The 22,841-nt window shown below is 34.4% G+C and overlaps 1 protein-coding gene across 2 annotated transcripts in view; it reads right to left on the bottom strand.

Moving 5' to 3' along the window:
* LOC149535030 (long chain acyl-CoA synthetase 9, chloroplastic-like) overlaps positions 1–22,841 on the bottom strand; it is a 124,570-nt gene that overhangs the window by 27,354 nt on the left and 74,375 nt on the right. For both annotated transcript variants that reach the window (XM_089806526.1, XM_089806527.1), the window contains exons 8-11: positions 21,764–21,881; positions 11,226–11,357; positions 11,000–11,134; positions 10,700–10,906 (exon numbers count right to left, since the gene is read on the bottom strand). In XM_089806526.1, the coding sequence (XP_089662652.1) occupies positions 10,700–10,906; positions 11,000–11,134; positions 11,226–11,357; positions 21,764–21,881 (592 nt within the window). The remainder of the gene's footprint in view (positions 1–10,699; positions 10,907–10,999; positions 11,135–11,225; positions 11,358–21,763; positions 21,882–22,841) is intronic.

Below are 22,841 nucleotides of genomic sequence, written 5' to 3'. Positions count from 1 at the left end.
TAAATATATTTGCTCTGCAATAGCACCCATTCTAGATGTCTCTAACACTCCTATTTTAAGAAAGATATATGAGACTATTGACAGCATGTTGGGGAAGATGAATTTTTTGCAGCAAAGGATCCTACGTTGGGGTTATATGAGAAGCATGTTAGGCCTATTGTGACATGGAGGTGGAACATAATGAATACCCTACTTCATATAGCAGCCTTTTCTCTAAATCTCAAATGGTATGCACAGTTGGGTGGAAGGAGCCTCCCATGTGATGATCCCAAGGTAGTAGATGGCTTCACAAAAGCCATTGATAAGATGTATTCAGTTCAAGAGGCGTCTAGTCTTCGTGCACAGTTCCTTGACTTCACCAACCTTCGTGGCCCAAACTTGGGTAAGCACAAGCAAGGTTGGATGGAGTAGTTTTGGCACAGAGAGATCTTATTGGATGGTGGGCAAAGAGATCCTATTGGATGGTGGACATGGCAAGGGAGAGATACACCTGAGTTAAAAGCATTTGTCACTTGCCTCCTTGCACAGGTTGTTGGTTCCTCAATTGCAGCGAGGAATTGGTCCACATATTCATTTATCCACTCTGTCAAAAGGAATAGACTTACCTCTAAATGAACGGAGAAGCTAGTGACAATGCACCATGCTCTTTGACTTGTGAAATGTCAGACTCCAAAGTATAGGCAGACACCAACTTTGCGGTGGGATGTTGAGCTTGAGGATGTGGCCTAGATAGATGAGGATGAGACAGCACCAGGATTGGTTGGGATTCCATTAGATGAGACTACGCTTCCTGTGGAGGATGATAGTGAGCAGGACTTTGATTTTGATGCCATGGTGGCAAAGGCAGAATAGGAGCAGTAGTCTACTTCATTTTTCTATATTTTTTTTCTATGTTGAACTTGAATATTATGATGATACTTTATGGCAGCCCTCTAGCCTTTGAAGTTTGGGCATATTTAGATTTTCAGATTTTTATAATATTGTTCACTGCTAAACTTATATTTAAATATTTTTGTTCACATATTGATATACATATTGACAATTGGGTACTAAAATCGGTTATCATTTCCTAGATGGCATTCAAATGGTGTATGTTAAAGTTCTATAATATTTAAATGGCATGCTTTGTGCTTAGTTTCATATGAATGACATGTATATTTGCAAATTTCAGTATATATTTTAAAATTTTCCCTATATATAGCCATGCTTGTTTTCTTCCCTCCACCTCCCCCACCCCATCCTTAAAATCGCCAAAAAAAAATTGCCATCTTGGAAACCCATCCCACTGTCCCTGTCCCAAAAATTCGGGGGAACATAGATGACAATCCATTCTTCTACTTTAGAAGTTTTATAAAGAAATGGAGAGATATAATGTTGGTAGAAACTTAAGTATTCAAATTGAAATGTTTTTTGTATCTCATTGCACAAACCATATTTCTTCAAGCAGGAGCAGGCAACCTTTATTTTATGATAATATTATTTCAGTTGGTATATAAGACAACAAATATTTTGCCAAAACATTTTGTTGAGTATTAATATTTCTCAAGCTTCAGCAAAGATTAATATCCCAGTTGGAAGTTTGGAGTAATATTTTATTCCACTTTATTGCATTGCGGACTGTCGTTTAATGTGGAATTTGAACCATAATATTGCCGTAGAATATAAAATATTTGTTGAAGATTAAAATTGTGGGACAAGTCACAATAATTAGGGCAGTTTAGAAATTTGTTTGATTTTTTTGAGATTACTGTGCTGTCAGCACAGGCGTTCATTTTTGGGCAAAGACAATGATTGCCTTGGCAGAATGTGACAGAAAAATGCAGGAATGTTGACCAAAAGGGAAAGTCATTTTCTCTGAGAGTCCCGACTGGAAACTGCTGTTGTGATCCCACCTGACAGAAGTGATTAGAGGATTGTTCGTTTCAAGCTGCCAACAAAATTACTGCAGAAGCCTGTAATGACATTTCTTGCTATGACAGGAATTGCTGAAGTTAATATTATCGCATGAACAATAAATTTTGGTGCTGGAGCATTTATTTTGGCAAATATAATTCAGTAGGTGCCTTTGTGCTTCTTGCTGGTGCCATATATGATCCTTGTGACCATGAGAATACAGTGCAAAGAAGCTATGGGAGTTAACAGACAGCGATAATATTATTAATCATCTCTATAGTTGGAGTTGGAGAAGTTAAATATTTTTGCAGTTTAAACTGTGACAGGACTTCAATAGTTGCAGACATCTGAATATTGTTAAAATGTTCTTGTGTTGTGAAGATAATCATTCACGGAAGTGTAAAAGACATCTGATCAAGGACAGTAGGTAGAGCAATGTTACCATTTTCCCCTGGCAAACTCTAACAGCAATACTTCAACAGAGGTAAGAGTTTCCTATAGCATGAGACGTCTAGCCAAAAGATAGTAGCTGATTATTCCAGCTACAAGAATCTCATCAATTAACAACCCAACCATTTTAATTACATTCTGGAACCAGGATTCTGCAACTATAGTGAACGAGAACTTACAATAACCTCGACAGACAGAAAGAAAGCATACCTAGTGATATTTGCAAAAAAAGAAAAATTAGTAAAAGGAAGCTCAACAAGGAACCATAGTCAGACATTGCAATTCAATTGAGAGTAGAGCTGCAGGAAAAAAGGACTGAGCCATTACTGTGGTGATCTGTCTGTCATAAAGAAACTCAGATTAGCAGAAGGTTTTGACAAATGCCATCTGCAAACAATTAACAGACTGTTTACAAAGTTATCTTGGTGGGGAAGGACTTGTAGAGACTTCTTGAAAGGAAGAGAGTGCTGTCATGGGGAAAGTACATGGCTTGGAAAAAATCAGGAAAGATATTGTTAAGCTACAGCAGCAGATAGCTCTGAATTTCCAATCTGATATAAGAGCAGAAACACTACATATGTATGATGAGTATAACAAATGTCCTCCACAGGTTCAAAATGATCTACCTTTCATTGATTATGTGGACTTTCATACAAAGCTACAGAGCACGACTGATATGGCAAAAAAGTATTATGAACTGGCTCCGGATCTTGTTGCAAAAGACAGGTACAAAAATTTGTATAAGAAGTTTTCAGCAGACCAAATCGGCTTACAGGTGGTCTGCAAAAAGATGAGCAGCCAACTACCACTAATTTTCAGCCTTCTAGTGATCACGTAGAATACATTAAACATGGTACAGATCTGGTAATGGGTTATATTGAGGTAGAGGTTTTGTGCAGGGCTGCCAACACTAATGCTCTTGATGTGCATATTGATAGTAAATTGGAGGAGACTAATCAAGCAGCCCATGATAGGACTCAGCATCTTTTGAGAGTGCTGCTGTGGATTTTGGTTCAGACTAAGGGTCTCCACATATGGTATGGATTCTTCTTATGATGAATTTAATTGTAATAATAATGTCGTCCCTAATTCATTTTTGTAGCTGGGTGTGAAGGATGACATGGATGATGTGAATGTATCTAATGAAACACTTTCTCCCACCTCATATGCATTTGATTTATCTCATACACCTACTAATTCACCACATTTGGAGAGTCAAATGAAAGTAACGGAACATAAGATTATTGCAGCTTTATCACACTTTGATGACATTCATGGGATGTTTGAAAAACACTTTTGTAAAGAACAGATGGAGGGAAGACAAAGGGAAGTTAAAGAGGAATTTCCACAGCAATTAATAATACAAGAAGGGCTGGAAACTATTAAACCAGATTACCTACACCTTGCAGATCATGATCATCTCTTTGACCTTGCACAAATTTACTCAAATGCACTAATGAAGAAGTTGGCATAAGTAGATGCATGTACATATCAGCTCATGAATGCCAAGGACACCCTTGAGGCTACTTTAGTGGCATTTCATGAAGCAGAAAATCAGATTGAGTTAAATCAGAAATTAGATTTAGCATGCTCTATTTTGGCCCAACATTCAGATATGACTGTTGAGGAGGTTGTCTATGACGATAGTGCAAGGGTTGATCAGGTTAGGTTGTCTATGATGATAGTGTGAAGGCTGATCAGGTTGAGTCGGATTCGTCCACTTGTAGCTAGTAGATTGTAATGTATGATGAGCCATTGATTGACGTTGAGGTTATGCAGTGTGTGACTATACAATTAGGAGTGCTCGTCACTTTTTATTTGATCCACATGTGGAGGATTTGACAAGGCGTGGGTGTGGGTTAACTTAGAGATTGTATCATCCATTTTGGGATGAAGGTCTGCCATATTCGGAAGATTGTATTAGAGACTACAAGTATTTGAATCAGGTGGTGATAAGAGATTACTTATAGGAGGGGCAGTTGGTTTTTCACTATAGTGATCTGTATCCGAATGGGTTGCTTACTTATATGTCACGGAGGTGTCATGCGGATACAGGTTTACAAGGTGATTATGGTGTCAATTGCCACCAGCTTGATTATTAGTTCTGCTTTATTGTGTGATTTTTGTCTCTTGACTTTTCAAATTTAGGGTTATAAGAATTTATGTTCAAAATTTTATAATCCTTATTTTGTTTGTTTTATATGTTTTAAGTTGCCTTATTGGCAGAAAGTGATAGATGTCATTCATGTTTGAGCCCCTGATGATGTAAAGATAAAGGGCTCCTTATGACTCAAAAGGTGGTTGACATCAGTGTCACAATTGATGAACCTGAGACTAAGAAAAAAGAGAAAAGGATGTATGATCATACCAATGGTTGCAGAAGAGGAGAAATAGTAAATTGTTGGATTTCCTTGTTTATTGCTCAAGTGGTTGTTCTCCCTAAAATTTGAAACCCATTGATTTAATAATATAAATTTATAATTTATACTTTGATAATTAATATTAGCATTTCAAATTTCATATTTTCTTTCTTGTGGCATAGTTTCCTGGAATCCATTGATTCTTTAGGAAACACAAAAATCAATAAATTCCTTTGAGAGATTATGGAAGGAGTCTTGGCAAATATTGTGCAAATAAATATAGATACTGCAGCAAACTATGTTGTAGATATGCCTCTCATGGTTGGGCACTCATCCTTATTCTTGACTCCTTTTGCTGGTCATTGTCTTGACATTACTTAGAGCATCTTGACAAAATCCCAAGGATCAAAGCATGTGTGGAGCATAGCAGAACATTTAAAAATACACATACAAAGAAGAAGTTAGCTCATTCTCGAATAGTGCACCTTGCAACAATCTTTATCACCTTGCAATCTTTGCTTCATTGAAAGGAAACTTTGAGGCATATAGTTGTTATTGAAGAATGATCTGCATCATCATACACTAAGACTAATGCAAGAGTTGATGTTTTTTTATTTTATTGATGGGTGTAGCTTTTAACTTTCAACGAAGGAGATCGAAGTTAAATAAAATAATATTTACAATACACTGTTGTTCATAATTCCTTTCTATTTATCCATTTTTTTCACACTTAGTGTTTAATAATAACTGCAATTAACATCAAATTCAGTTATTCTCCTTAAAGTTGTTAATTTATATATGAAGGTATATATATATATGGCTAAGGATGCCACTAAATCAAATTATGTAGGATTAAGGAAAAGTATTGTCCCATATGGCACATCATCGATCAACCATGGCACCTTCAGCTTCACAAGCCCATATGCAACTCCCTATGTCTTAAATGCAACATTAAAACTTTGCATAAATTCATGGCAGATGAGTTGGCTCTAAGTGGGCTCTACACAGTTGTATAGAGATGATAACTGATCCTCAAATTCAAACAAAGGTAGTATCTAAAGATTGAGATCTACAAACTTCCATAAGGGAGCCTCTTCACATGAAACATATGCAAAGTAACTCAAATTATATTGTAGTCAAGTAGGGCATATTTTAAAATAAAAAAATAAAATAAAAAATCTGTAAGACAATGACATTAAGATTTTTTTCCCCTCATTTCAGTTGTGCATGGTGGAAAAGGTTCAGTGTTAAACTCTCAAATCTTCAACGGATGGCATTTCATGGCTTGACCAGACCACACAACATTTTAGGAAGCAAATGTAATTAGAGTACGTTTATACACGTAAACTCCAAAAAGCGCAACAAGTTGTTAATGCAAAGATTGAATGATATAGTATGGACTTATCTCCCAACACTCCAGAGAAAATTGATCCACAATCCAATTGGATCATCAAGAAACTTCCATGGGTTGATCAGTTAAATATAGAGACAAAGGTAGTGGCCATGGTGAATGAGGATTAAGCATGAGCAGAAACCTTGCATGTTAGTGTCATTAATACATAGGACGATAGTGTGGTGTGTCATCACTTACCTATCTCAAATGCCCGTGTAGGACTTTACATAAAGCTATGGATGTAAAGATCGATGCAAGGCCCTCTGACCCGTAGACCTATAATTATAGTTTCAATGCAATGGATTTCATAATCCATGAATTTAGCATACATTTGACGGCATTAAATATTCATATCTGAAAATGATTTTACATTTAGTTAAAATCTGTTTTAACTCTTATACTCATATAATCAATGTATAGTTGTGTATAAGCTCAAAGTAGCTTCTACTTCTATAGTTTAATGAGTTGTTAAACTCCATATATTGAAGGTTACACAATACAACTTTTAAATCCTTAAAATCTCTATATTTCATGGTTTTTCAATCTGCCAAGTGATGGCTGTGTCTAAATCTAGTTGGTACTCAAATCCCATACGCATGTCTGTTCTCATACCAGGATCAGTAACTTAGGGTCAACAATCTAGGTTAATGGAGGTTTACATTAAGAGCGAATTATCTTTTCCAAAGGGCTTTAACCATGGTCTCCTAAGGTAATCTTTCTTAATATTCCCATTGACCATAGAAGCAGGTCCCGTTTGGTAAATTTTTTTGTGCACAGGTTTACTGAACATATGGGCCAACTGCAACAACCATAATGCTCTTGATATGTATTTCACTCAAGTCTGCATCAACATTGTTAAGGTAGGATCGTTATGTCATTTGTTGTAACTTGTAATAGCACTATTATACTTTGTATGTTTTAAGTTACTATTCCAATGAAGATATATGTGATATAAAAAGGCATGTCTCTTGTTAGTCCCTGCCTTATCTATAAGGCAGGGAACTAATGTTCCCGGATTCCCACTTCCATTAATTTTTTGAATTGATCTAATTCTCAAATCTTAAAGTTTGAGCTGGAATTATTTAATAATTATTTTTCTTGCTTTTTTCTTAATTTTTTATTGGTTGATGGGAATTTCCCTAGGGTTTTAGGCATTAATAATTGAAATTAAAAAAAGGAAAAATATCATCCAAGACAACTGTAGATGCCTAAAAACTTTTGGCAGGCAGACAGCGAAAAGATAAGAACAAGTTAAATGCACATAGCAATAGTCGGTGGCTACCTGGCACATCAATTTATCTCTCCCATCCCCTCTCCCATCAATCCCTCCATTCTCCATAGAATTTATAGGGCAAGCCTTCTTTGTTCGGGAAAGGAGAAGAGTTCAACCCAGTGACCTTCATTCAATCTTATTCCTTCCCACATGGAATAATCTGATTATGTTGAATGCTTGAACACAGGCTGAGAGTCCGTGATCACAAACCAAAGTTTTTTCCCCTTTTCAAAACCCTAAGTTTCAGAAAGATAAAAGATTACCACTTTTATGTTTGCCATTCATGGAAATAACTCTGCATTTCTATTTTAGAATAATTGATTATTTTTCCCGTAAGCAATTGCTCATTGGTTCTGTGTGCAATGGTTTTTTACTAGACAAGCCCAATTCTGCAAATGAATCTAATTCGAAATCTGGGCATTTCTGTTCCCAAAATTCCACATCTTTCATGGATCCTGTGCACAATAATCCCCAAAATAAGTTGTCATTATTTTAAAGAATAAATGCTGTTCATTTTCTGTTCAAGAGGCGCCTATGTAGTCGAATGTCAGATTTTAGTTAGTTATACCATTTTATCATGCCTTAAGATTGGAATCCGAGGTTGCTTCTTCTCCTGGGCGACTTGGATATGAGATTTCATTTAATCTCCATAGTTGTATGTGAACTCCATCTGACATGGCAAACGGCTTGGGTAGGCCACTGAATCCGCTGACAAAGCTCAAATCTGTGGTATAAAAGTCATTGAGCATTCTGCTGACAAAGCCCTTAGTAAAATGGGGCTTCCCTTCAAAAACAATTTCTGTTATGCGCTCCTGCAATAAGGATCTATAGGACTCCATGAAATTTCAAGGGCTTATACATATTTTTTTGCATCTCTCCTTTCAAAGTTTTTGTGATGTGTTCTCTAGAAATTTGCAGGGTTTATACATATTTTTTGTAAGTCTGCTTTCAAATATCTGAGAATGTAAACATCAGTTTGTATTCTACAACATCTGTAACCTTGTGGGGTTTTCCTACACAGTTCTTTCTGTCACTACTCTCTGCTGTGGAGGTCCATACAGAGCGGGATAAGCGAGAGACACATGGGCAGCGTGGGTTGTTACAAAGGCAGTCTGCTACAGGCAAAAAAATACCCTTTCATGATGACGGAAACAGGTATGCTATGCACTCTGTCCTTTTTGCTTTTGCTCTGGATATATTGCTACCTCTTTTTGAAAGCCAGACGACTCTGTTACTTTGCTTCCCTGTCCTCAAGCTCAACAATTTAGTAGAATTCAACTCTCACACAACCCAGATTATCCTAAACAAGAAACAGAAAGTAAGAAGTCTGGCAGATGGGGAACAATTACATCTGACTCAACAATGGCAGGGCCCGATCAACCTCACTTTCTAGAGATTTTAACTTCCTTAACTTTGGTTCTGTTATCTAATAATATGGAAAAGTCAAGCATTAAGTTGAATTCAGAGAGCCGAAGGTTAATACATTTTTTATCAATTTTTTCATCCCTGAGGATTTTGATCGTTGCTCTTCTATTATGTGCAGATCAGAATAAAAATTATTTTTTGAGCTGTTTTGAAGTTGTATGTTTTCAATGATTAAATATGTAATTTCTTATACAAAATTTAATAAACTATGGACTAACGGGCAAAGACTTAACCATTTTTATATCACAGTAGAAAAAAATAATTATTCACATGTGTCATTTTATCATTAAGCTATAAATAAATTAAATAATTCTTTATCTTATTATAGAATATTAAAATAATATCATATCATTCAATTTTAAAATTTTAATTGAAAAAATAATAATAACAGTATTCTTTTATTTCTTTATTATTAAATAAATACGTGTTGAAAAAATACTAATAAAAAGTTCACTCTAATTTAAAAAAATCTTTAAACGTTCATTCATATCTTTACACTTTTTCCATTTTTAATATTTTTTAAAATCTTTACCAACTACCTTCCATACCTTATAAATCTACATTTTATTCAATTTCAAATTTTAAATTGAAAAAATAATTATTATTTCTTTGTTATTAAATAAATAGATTTTTTTTTAAAACTAATAAAAAGTTTGTTCTTTAAATAATTTTAAAAAATCCTTCAACATTCATATCTTTATAATTTTCTCATGTTTTTAATATTCTTTGAAATCTTTATCACCTGCCTCTCATAAGTTTCAAAATCTATTTCTAAATCTACACAACAATCTTGAAAATAACAAGATATGCAGATGCTACAAACAATTCTTTACCAGCTACCTTCCATACCTTATAAATCTATTTCTAAATCTACATTTTATCCAATTTCAAAATTTAAAAATGAAAAAATGATAATTATATTCTTTTATTTCTTTGTTATTAAACAGATAAGAAAATTTAGAACTAATAAAAAGTTCATTCTTTAAATAATTTTTAAAAATCTTTCAACATTCATATCTTTATAATTTTCTCATGTTTTTAATATTCTTTGAAATCATTATCACCTGCCTCTCATAAGTTTCAAAATCTATATCTAAATCTACACAACCATCTTGAAAATAACAAGATATGCAGATGCTACAAACAACAAAAAAGGATCACTTTAAATCAAAATAGCTAGATGTGGCCTACAAATCATAATAGCAAGATACAAATGATACAAACAAAGAAAAATTGCCTCAAGATCAAAATGTTCTGATAAGAAAAGAACATATTTTATCTTCTATAAAATGTAAATCCATATTCTACTCCCCACAAAAGGTAGGGACTCTAGCTCCTCAGAGCTCTTGTTAATATATTAACTCACATTAGTTTTTGTTTTAACATATATCAGAAATAATATTTTCTCAATGTATTACCATAATTATATATAATCTCATACATACACACACACACACACACACACACACACATACATACATACATACAGAGATATATATACACTTAATAATTAATTATCAACAGTAACAGTTCTCCATGATAATAGATATCAAATGTTTAAGCTATAGTTTAATTTATCTGACTGAATTATAACATCAACAGACATCACTAGATAAAGTACTCTTCTATTCTATGTAATCCACATAATTCTAAATTGGGGCCATGTGGCAATATTTCAGTTCCCAGGTTTTTCTGTAGGACTTGCAATAGTTATGGCAGATTTATAGTTGAACACAGAATATTTTTCAGGTCAAGGTCCCTATCATGGATCATAGCCAAATGAAGTAAACCAAAATAAAGCATAATGCCACAACAACCAGTGGAAATTCTAGGATCTAATAGTTACATTATAGTCAAAAATTGAAACTGACAATCACAATATTGACATATATTTAATATACAAACCTTTAAAATTGAGCTCTGAACTTCTTTAATTGCTTCAGCTTTCTCACACAAATCTGCAAAATCCTTATAAACAACTCCTTGCTTTTCAGCCCAACTTTCAAGAGCTTGGGAAGATGGAGTGATCAAAGCCACACAATGACTGTGGAATGGATCAGCATGAACCATGATATTGTCCACATAATTACTTGTGGACAAAGTTGCCTCCACCTGCATAAAATATAAACCATACCACAAGAAGAAAAGTTGATCAAAAGGTAAAGAAATTGAAGAATTTATATTCAGAAAAATTATTCCTTATACCTTGCCCAAGGACACATATTCTCCATGCTGTAGTTTAACTATGTCCTTTTTACGGTCAATAATCTCAAGGCAGCCATCAGGATGAAATCTGCCAACATCTCCAGTATAAAACCATCGCATTCCTCGTTCATCCACCTTCTCCAAAGAGCACCATATTAGAATTAAATCTAAAGTGGCAATCAACTTGTCATCAAAATGAATAAGTTGAGTTCCAGCATTCAATCACCTTGTACACCTCTTCAGTTTTTGCTTTGTTCTTGAAATATCCTAGCGTAACATTGGGACCGCCAATAGCAATCTCTCCTCGAGGCATTGGTGAATCTCTCGTTAAGTATCCACCTTCCTCCCAATCAACCAGCTGGAGAAGCAATAAACACTATTAAAAATTTAAAACTATAAAATCAAAATAGCTGTTTCCGAGGGAATGAAATAAAATTATATGAATCAAAGAAAAAAATACAGAAATGATGACGGAATCTAATTATCTTGGGAAATGTAAACAAACCACAGATAATTTCTACAAGCTTCAAGCTCATAAAATTTTGCATTATCTATGAGATGGATGTAAGAAACTAGTTAACATATGGAAACAAAAAAAGAGCAGCAGAGAATATCATACGAATATTATCTCCAGAAATTTTGCATTATACAGTAGATGATTATCTACGGGTCTCTATGTATGGTAAGGAAAGAGACTTTTAGATTATAATCTACACTACCACATTCGCTCAAAAGTTGCTACCAATCTGAGAAATTCACTTAACATTCGCCCAGAGGGACCCAGCAATAATTTAAAGTGAATTGTTAGAATTTGCAAACAGCTGCACAAGCCTGGAATGAATTTTTACAGAATTTGGGACGAATATACAAATTGGAACTGAATCTCCAAGAAATAATAGACTTAAATTATTTGCCATTCAAACATGTCCTGAAGATAGACAAGTCAAGTTTGACTCCTTATGTGGACAAGAATGTTCTGTTGTGATTGCCCCGTCTATCTATATGGATCACTGTATATTGTTTCTTTATAGAAGAGACCTGACTGTGTTATAAATATCAATGGAAATGATGTCCATCGTGCCATGACCATCATGCTTAAATGTCCATAACCGCCCTGCAGAAGTTCATCATGCTCTGCAACAGAAATGAAATCAGTCTAAAAAATAGTTGAGAGCTATTATAAACCTTAACATGTTATTTATATCTTGACTAATTAAAATTAAAAAATTTGATATATTTATTAAAAAATATTTAAAAATTTTATAATGTATTGAATCTAATAACATTGTTGTGTTTTGAATAATTTCAATTTTACGTGTAAAATGATTATATTAATTTTAAATTTTATTATTTATATAATATTGTTCTATTTTAATCAGTGAAGAAAACTTCAAAGCAGTGTTACGGGACTCGCCGAGTCATGCCAGGACTCTGCGAGTCCGAGGCAGAGTCCATGTTTCCGAGGCAATCTGCCTCTGGACTCGGACTCGGCCGAGTCCTGGCAGAGTCCACATGGACTCGCCGAGTCCAAGGACTCTACCGAGTCTTGGGCGAGTCCAAAGCCTAGGACTCTAATTTATTTTTATTTTTTTTATTTTTTTTATTTTTAATTTAAAAAGATAGAGATTTCCGGAAGATGTTTTTTTACAATGCATATGAATTCTGAAAATGATGTGGCATGTCAAGAATCTATTAAGGATTGATCTTAAATCTTAAATCTTCAACTGTATATGATGTTATTCAATTTTTTCTTTCAAAAGTTCGTTATTATACTTGTATGATTTTTCGAGTCCTTGCTGAGTTCGAGTTCGAGTCCGAGTCGGATTTTGACTATCCGAATCAGAGGCGAGTCCAAGTCCCATAACACTGCTTCAAAGCACCTGCCCCCTAGACATCACTGCACCATGTACTTGGAGTACCTGAGTTACCCCCACCTCCACAATTCCACAACCATGCCCCCGACAAGACGGGTACTTGGGTTTTTATTTGAATTTTGATTTTTGAATGTTACTTTAGGGTATGTATTATGTTGCTATGTTAAATGTTCAATGGTTTTGCTTCCTATTGCAATTTTGATATGTTCAAGTATTTTAATTTAGTATGTGTTACTTAAAAATCATCTCATAACTAGCATTTCAAGTTCTATATGTATAATATACAGCATACCCCTCTATACCCCACCGCCATTCCCCTATTGTCCCTTTGTCATCCCAAAATTGAGGCCCTTTGTCCCCCCGTCTCGGCACCCCAACATACCCAAGCCCCGGTGTTATACTGATTTTAATAAACAGCATATTTAACTATTTTATTCTAAGTTGTTGGTTTGAGTTTGGTTCCAAGTTTGAAGTTTCAAAACCAGTTCACAAGTCTGTCGAAATTTTGGAACAGGGTTTGGGTTTGTTAGTACAAAAACATTTTAAAATTATAAAAAATATATATGTATATATACATATTTATGAAGCATGAGTTAAAATTAGAATGTAGCATAGTGGCATAAACACATTTAAATAACAAAAATACCATAAACTTGTAATCATAGTGATCTTACCATCATATAGTCATAGTGCTCATACCATCATATAGTTCAACATCAAAGATTCAAAACATTAAAAACAAATCGTAGCATCAAGTTCAAGTATCATTGTTTCACATTCATTGTTCATCTCATAGATTAAAATCTCTCCGAGAAGTGGTAGATATCTCTACTTCTCACAAGAACTTTTGCAAATCAAGAAAACTTAAGGTATTCTAGCGAGAAATTGACGCCGAGGCAGCCTCAAATTCTCGCCAATAAGTTGGCCACTTCTCTGTAATAAATCGTGAACTTCTTGTGATAACTACTTCTCTTGGGCGGCACCAATAAAATTGGGACACCAAGCGACTTTCTCATTCATTGTTTATTTTGCAATTTTGAGTTTTTAGAGAAGAGAAGGGTTTTGCCGGAGAGAAATAGTTTTTGGCAGCCTTGTATATCGATCACAAGTAGATTTGAAGTGGATCTGAAAAAGATTCAAAGAGATTTTTAAAGAAAATCCGGATTCATAAGTAAGTTTTCTAAATTCATTTTATTTAGTGGGAAGGGGAAAAGGAAGATGTAGATTAGTTTCATATTTTATTTGACATTTGTATTTGCTGTCTTTGTACTTTAGGCCCCGTTTGGTTGCCGGAATTGGGGTGGAATAAGAAATTCCCAATTCATGCATTCACCAATATCACGTTTGTTTTCAATCCACCAAATTAGAATTAGAATTCGACTCTCCTCATTTGACCTCAAATTGGGAAGAGCAGGATTCCTTAAAAAACATGGAATAAGAATAACCTATGCTTATTCCAAATTTTGAATAAGTCAATTGAATGTCTTGTCGGGTCCATGAAAAAGAAAGGCAGAGCCAGATTTTTCCTTCTTTTGCCATTTGATGCACTTTGGAGTTTTTAACATTCATCACTGTCAAACATTTGCAGAGGTTTCTTCTCATGGAGGTATTTGCATGTTGCCAACCGGAGTCGTAGGAGTTTTATTCATGCACGCAATCTGTTTGACAAAATTCCTGAACATTAATTTTTTGGACTAAAACAATTGGGGTTAGAAGAGGGGTAGTTTCTTAAGCAACATCATTGAAATGCGGGCATCTCTGTGCTGATATATCTGTACTTATATTACTTCTCTCAACTCACTATTATTAACTAAACGTAAACATTATTAATTGACTCTCACGATTAGCTGCGGCAAATGAGGGGCCATTCATTGTTAAATCTGATGGTTTTTGTTTTTTTTTGTCATTCATGCTAAATCATCATCTGCGTCGACAAAGCCCAACTAGTTTTTGGGTAGAAAGCTAGTAGATAACATTTTGATTTAGGCAGATTTTAACTGTGGAGAAGTTGGGGAAACTAAGTGAGTGCCAAAATGAATCGCAGACTCTACCACTGCAAAGGTGGTCCAGACAACAAGAGGATAGAAGCATAATTACATAGATTTGTCCCACGGTGACCACCAGTTCTCTTGCCTTTCAACTCAACATTGCAATAGTAAATCTATTTTTATGATACTTTTGGGATAGTAGATTGCACGGACGTTTTAATTGGTGTAGCAGAATTTGTAATTGTTTGGATAAAATAAAGTTGTAAGCAATAATCTTGAAATGGTGAAATTTGTTTCTAATAAATAAGTTCGGTTAAGTGTAAGACTTTGATATTAAAAGGAATGTGCTTGGGGATCATGTTTTCGGAGGGATATTCTAAAGTCCTTAGCTCTTAGCTCTTGTTCGTAATCAAATTTATAATTGTATTTAATGTTTAATTACAATTACGAGGTTGTGATAAAGTTAATTAAACAAGAAAGAAGAAACTTAAAATAATTTTTCTATTTTAAAAATTATTAAAATATTATCAGACTAAGTTTAAATTATTAAGATTAAAAAAAACTTATTCCAATTAATATTTCAGTTGTTGCAACCAAACACAGAATATGCATCTGCCGACTCCTCTTCCAGGACAACCAAACAGGTCAAAATGATATTCCAGAACTTGTTTTAAGAATGCACGAATTCCTAAAGAGTGCTTATTCCAGCATAATTGAATTCGGCGTTCAGCAATTCTTGCAACCAAACAAGGCCTTAGAGTTTAGAGTCTTTGAATATGGTTGTCAACCATCGACATTCCACATGAGGATGCAATTTTGTTACATATTGCATATATATATATATATATATATATATATAGATCAGCTCGTTTGGTTTGTTTGCTCATTACTAAATCATTAAATGCATATCCTTGTTGAATTTTGCAAAAAAATGCATTACTAATTAAATTGAAGTCATTTTTTAAATTCCCTATATTTTCTCGAGAAGTTGCTGATTTATCTCCGATATTTGCCAAGAACTTTATTTTTTGCCTCACCGATAACTGGCAGAGAACGAGATTTTGAACTATGGTTCAGCTAATGGAATAAGAATCTGCTAATATTCTAAGTTCTTCAATCTTTATCTTCTTCTTCACATTCATCTTCTTCTACTTCTTCATTTTCTTCTTCTCTACCATTAGTTGACTCAGCAATAGAGCTAAGGCCAATGAGATCAGCAGCAACAACAAAGCTATTGGCATCAAATTCTTCAAAAAGTGATAATGAGAGGCCACCAAAAGCATTTCATAACAACCTTTTAGGATTGTGGACGCCAAAAACTCAATTAATTTTGCAAAAGAAGCACTTTATTGCTGTTCATGGGGCCTAGAAAGCATGTGGTTCGAACTTGGTTCAATTTTTTTGGCCTAGTTCACCTAGGTTCGAACCAAATCGAATCATCAGGCAAAAACTGGAACCCTACCCGAACTAAACCCGAACCTTGAACCAGTTTGAACTTCTGCAAGTCTAGGGGGTGTAGGGAGAAACCATGGTAACTTAGATTTTATTTTAAATATAACTTAATTTCAAATTTATTTAGAATTGTCCAAGGGGTTTAGCTTGGTGGAAGAATAAGTTCTCATTGTGGAACCCTGGCTCAAATACCAAGAGGGATATCTTTGTGGAATTCTAAGTTGGGATTCTTGATCTTCCATTGGTTGTATTTGTCTCATGGTAACAGTTGGATTCTACGTTGTGACTCTTGATCTTCCAATTGTTGCTTTTAGTGTGGTTGCTTATAAGGAGCTCGAATAAGCTTGTAATTGCTCAAATAAGTACAAGGTTTGTAAACAATCTATAATACTAAAAAAAAATTATTTAGTATCATTAAAAGTATTTGAACAACTTAATGGATTTAAAATTTACATATTTAATTTCAAATTTAAATTAATAAAGGTAAATTTAATGTTGAAATTTTTTTTCCAAATTTTTTACCCTTGCCGAACTTCTGAATTTTATTGTTGTCAAACTCCAACTTGAACTCGAACTTGTGACTTAGTTGGTTCGTCCATTAAATTATGCATTATTCATCATCAATGCATGTATCTATGTCATGATCATAATCCAAATGTAACTCTGACCATTTCTTTTATTCTTGTCATTAGACAGTCAGAGACAAACTCCTTAATCCTCTTATTGTTTTTAAATTTTGAACTAACACATTGATATGGTGGTGTATTTTGGTATTTCTTCACGTCATTTGGACTAAAACATTAACGTATATGGTGTATTTTGCTATGTTGCTTCAATATTAGCATAGTGGTGTATGAACTTGTTTGCTGCTGCCTATATATACATTTTATTTTTTTAAATCTTGTATGGACGAACCCACAACAAATTTGAACCCAAGAAAAAATTGGACAAATTCTGAACCCAAATCTTGAACCCACATCCATACTAGAATCTGAACCAGATACTTAGATGATATTTTATAACAACATTAAAATCCTTGGGAGAAATTCAATTTGAATATGTAAGGAACCAAATGTCTTTCCATCTACATTGTCAATATATGCAGGATCATAGGGAACCAAACATGTAGCTAGGCCCATGAGAAACAAAGTAGTTAAAAACATAGGCCAAATATACCAGAAGTGCAATAAATTGTTATTAAATCAAGCTTTAGCCATGAGATATGAATCACATTAGTATTCTGTTCTTGCGTGGGAATAGAATATTATTCTTTTGACAGAACAACTTCACAGCAACCCAGTATATTTATACCCAGGAACCACACAGAATGACGATGATTTGTCAATGTATCTGTACTGGCATTGTTCTTGTAAACTCTTGCTTATTATATAAAATCAGGTGATTCCAAATCAATCCATTTTTGGATGGCTAGGTCTCCAATAAGCACAAAGAGGCTACTAAATCAAGCTCTGAGAAGGATACAATTCAGTGAGAGATTATATCTTACAAACATTAATCATTCATATCAAAGGTGTTGTAATTTACAGGTCTAAAAGGTGCGATCTTCTGTATCATTCAATATCATTCATCCCAGCATCTCAACAAGCTCACTCCATAATGACTGATTTTTACACCAGAATGTGATCTCTTATTTCAATTCACATACAGATTATAATTTTCTTAAACAGCATGTTTGCTAGATTATAATTTTCTTAGACAACAGCATTTATGTTTGCTGCTTAGCCAATGGACTGTCATGCATAAGCTTGGCCAAGAACTAAATACTTCCTTTGACTAATTCTGCAGCATCAAAGGTTTTGTGAATAAAGGAATTCACAAGTCTATCTTCTGTCATATATGGAACACACAATCCAATTGTTAAGTATTGCTTAACCGAGAGAGAGAGAGAGAGAGAGAGAGAGAGAGAGCAAATTTCGAACTGTTTTCATTGTATTCTGTCTCGTCTTCTACAACTAGGTTCATGTCCTTAGATGGTGAAAAGGAAAAAAAAAAAATTTGTTTTGCGTGGCATTTACTGATTAATTCCCTATTTTTCTTTTCAATGTTGTTTACTAGATAGCAATCAAAACATTTTTCTTTAAATGTCATTGGATGAGTTCATACAAATTACAGGAGCTTATTTAAGACCTGTAACACCACTTCCTTGCCAACATCAACCCCCAATCCAATTAAGGAACTTTTGGGAATGTGAAGGCAAAAAACATCAAAATTTATGCAGATCAAGTAAAATCTTCCAATTAAATTATGCAGAGGTTTTCAATGTAGCTGATTCATGAGAAGAAATTAAATAACAATAAAAGAAATGAAACGGGATTTCATAGCATTAATTCTAAACGATTTATTTCATTTACTCCCAAAAGATAATTAAATAACAGATCTTCTAAGGCCAGCACAGCTATCAAAGGGAAACCCATAAACCCTTTGCAAGATTCACCTCTTTTTTGGATGTCAATCTAATTTCATCATGCAAGGGTGATAACATAGCAAAAACAAATTGTGATTGGACCATAAGAAGTTAAACATCTGCAACATAACCTGCTGCCTAAAAAGTGATTTGTCAAGCTCCATCTCCCAGAAATGGAAGCCTCCAACATGCCAATTAAAGCCTTTTAGCTCTGCCAAAAACCAAAAGTTGGCTACCACAAAATCAGCTAATGCTCCAACATTGTGTAATGTCCCCACTTTAGTAGTTGACCAAGTGTGTGTGCATTAGCCTAGTTCTACATGGTCCTGAGGACTAACAAAGGGTTTGAAGGGATCTTAGAGTGTTTTGGCCTAGTCATCTCCAGTTGGGCCAAAACAGAGTGGATTTACTCAGTCTCAGGCATACTTACTATTTTTAGTAAGTCAGTAGGACAAAGGGGAAGCTAGTTTTGGTGATTGGATTTGATACTCTTCGGTGAAAGCTTTCCGACATGCTATCACTTGTGTTGTTCAAAATCCGATAGCTAATATGTTTTTATGCTTGAAATATTAGTAAAGTAACATTTAATTTGGTTGTAAAATATTAAAGTGTTACTTTAATATTAAATTTTATGGGAATGTGTGCAAATCAAAAGGGGCGCCTAAGGGAGACATAAGTGATTATTTTAATATGTTTTATATTGCACATCTTTTATCCCACATTGCTCATGAGAGTGGAATCGACCCTTGGAGAAAGAATAAAAGGGAGCATTAGTGGCTTCATTCAGCAGGTTGAATATGTGAAGAAAATTGATGTGTGAGTTGCAGATCCGTTCTTGGCATTAGAAGACGTCTATCCTCTCTTGTGACATTCTAAACATCATTCCCTTGGAGTTTGGCCTTTGGAATCCATTGTTATCAGCTTCATTATCAGGCAGATTGGGTGCATTTCTAGCTATAGGTAGATTTGATGTTTTGCTCATGTCTTCTTCATTTCTCATCTGACGCTTATGCTACTTTGAGGGAATGATTTTATGAAGATATTGGACAGTTTGAAAGACAAAATACTGTAGCAACACTGTTCATGTGGCACTATTCCTGTGGCACTATTCACACAGCACTATTCATGTCATTGAAGCAGCTTTAAATAACATTTGCTGGCACATTGTGTCAAGAATATTGGAGCAATTAGTGAGTTGATAATCTGCCCGTATTTAATTTTATTAAATTCTGCAAATAGCATCATATCAGCAGTAATACAATTTCCAATCTGCATATTATTGTACTTCCTTTTTGTTCATGTTGAGTGACTTTCAATTCCATGCAAGCAAACAATATAAATGTCTCATTTCCAAAGTCATAAGGGCTTAAATTAGTAAACGGAGGAATAAGGAGTTGGATGCAAACTGTTTGACAAAATTCCTATCAGCAGTTGTTTAGTTTGTGGGCATCTCTAGGGTGTCCATTACACATTGAGCTCCCAAAATCCTGAATTCCATGCAGTCGGCAGAAATAACTGTTCTAACAATCAAAAGTCTTGCATCCAAGGTTGACTTTTGGATCATCTAGTTTTAAGGGAAAAGGTCCCCAGCAACTGAAGATTTTATCAACTGCCTGCAAGAATCATTAAAGATAGTATTTTCAATGAGGAAAGGCTCACCTGCAATAAGTGCATGGAAGAAATAAAACTTTATTCCCAAATCTTGGCTCACTTACATCGTCATTATCCCTTGCCAACCTCAATTCAATGTCATTAACTTTTACCAGAGTTTTTTAATTCAATGATATATGTTTTTTCCATCAATGTTTCAGATCACACTAGAGGATCCATAATATTCTCACTCGCCTTAATGATGATGAACAGTACTCAAGAGTGTGAACCAAAACATTGATACAGAAAACATACACAATTGAATCCATGAATACTCCTAAATGTCTTCATAGGCTGTGGAATAAACCTCTCTTCTATACTCGTTAGATTGGTAACCAGCTCATGCGTAGAATCAAATGCAATGGTATACAAGCATTGAGAAGCCTGATTAACAATTTTTCATATTTCCACATGTAGATCTAATTTTCATATTATTTTACGTATTTTTTCATATACCCATCCATTTTTATTTTACTCTGGCAGGTTTCTGTTGTGATACAATATGTTCCACCTCAAGAACAGTCATTTTTACTTTGTAGCTGGAGACTTTATTTATTATGTATATAAGCATATGACAGATCATTCGAATGAGCATAATACACTTATTTTGATAGTTGCAGCATGACTTCTACATGTGGTGGATGGGTATTTATTCTTTTTAATTTTACAAAACAGAAAACAGTTATTTCTTTTTTGCTGGCTGCAGTTGTTCGCAAACTTATCATTGATGTCAAAAAGTTGCAGACCGAACAAACATATTCATACACAGTTGGCATTTTAAATACACAAGTTATTAGACTGGGAGTTATTGTAGCAGTTTCCTCTTCTCATGTCAGGCATACAGAATGAGTTTCATTCAATGTTGTTCTTTTTCAAATTGCTGACCAAAACAATCTGTTCACACTGAGATATCTTGTGTTGAATGACTTTACTCTGCAATCATTTTTTGTATATATTTTGTATTTTTCAACGGACAGATCTTCAGATTTTATCTCCATAATCTGTGTAATGGTTGACATCTGTTGAATCCATCATGATGAGTAAAGTAATCATTACCAGCCTAATGGTCAAATTGATATGTTCATATCAAGTCTGTCTTCGTTGCAGTTAGAACTACTAATTATCAGTCGTAGCATTTAGAACTACTACTTATCAGTTATAGCATTCTATCCCAACATTTAAAATTTTTACAGAGAGATTTTTGTCAAATAGAATGCAAGATATATAAGTTTATAACTAATATCACCTTATATAAAAGGTAACTAAATTATACCTTACATTAATTATACCACTGCAATAAAGGGTGAGCATATCCATGTGCCTAAAAATTGTTAGAATTTTTGATATAACCGTGTCATCTTTTCAATTGTTTTACCTTCACATATGAACATGGAAGTGGAGGACCAACACGACCAACAGTTGTATCATCCCATTCTGAAAACGTGCCTCCAGCACAAGTTTCAGTAAGACCATACCCTTGCCCAATTGGTGCCCTGAATCAAAAAATAAAGTATGTCAAGACAATTTTTCTGAATGTCTACCTTTTTATATATACTATATTCTGTCCATATATTCATAAACCATGTGAACAAAACTTCTCTATAAAGCTTGCCACAGAAAAATGATCTTTAATTTCACCAAACAAGCAAAGCTTGTAGACAAATAAGAAAACCTTTTAAGTATGCATCTTTGAGCATATATAGTTATAAATATTCGATTTTCAGCAGTAAAATGGACAGTTTGCAGATCAAGGTGGACCTTCCAAAAGAAATGTGGACAAAACCTTTAAGAAACTCAGTAAATATAATTATATAAACATAGACAAAAATTCAGTATGGGAGCGCTCTAGTGGCCATGGTTGTAGAGGAGGAAGTCTCCATAAATTTTAAGTTCTTAACAAGCCATTCTCACCAGTCACCACCATAGATTGAAAAACAAACTGGAAAAGAGCTTTTCAGTGACTATTTTTGCAGAGATACACATAACACAAAATCTAGTATAGCAGCATTAGAGAAGACATGTTAGTAGAGGAGGCTTCCAAAAACACCACCATCAATTGAAACTTCCCAGTACTCCCACATGAAAGCTGAGAAACTCGCTCTTTCCAAGTTTTCCTGAGATATTAAAACTGTTGTATATGTCCCCTTCTTGGACATTAAAGAATTTAAGCCAAATGCATAAATCGCTTTTTTGAAGTGAATTAAATGGAGCTTAAGGCTGATCATTTTAAGTCATTTAAATGTTATAAAGGAGGTCACTAGGTCACGAAAGGGGAAGAAGAAGAAAAGACAAGAGAAAGGAGTTGAAGGGTCACAACTTTGAGCAGTAAATGAGCTCCACTCATTAGGATATGCTTGGATTTTGGAGTTGTTTCAGATTTCTCTTGAAGACAAGGGAAGCTTTGCCTTTCAGTTCTACAATCTGAGGATAGAAATCTTCTGGGTCTTCTTGCC

The sequence above is a fragment of the Cupressus sempervirens genome, chromosome 10, assembly GCF_028749045.1.
Source record: "Cupressus sempervirens isolate cs-2001-9-10 chromosome 10, ASM2874904v1, whole genome shotgun sequence".
Taxonomy (NCBI): Eukaryota; Viridiplantae; Streptophyta; class Pinopsida; order Cupressales; family Cupressaceae; genus Cupressus; species Cupressus sempervirens.
The sequence above is the reverse complement of the archived record's forward strand: the minus strand, read 5'-3'. Positions and strand labels throughout refer to the sequence as shown.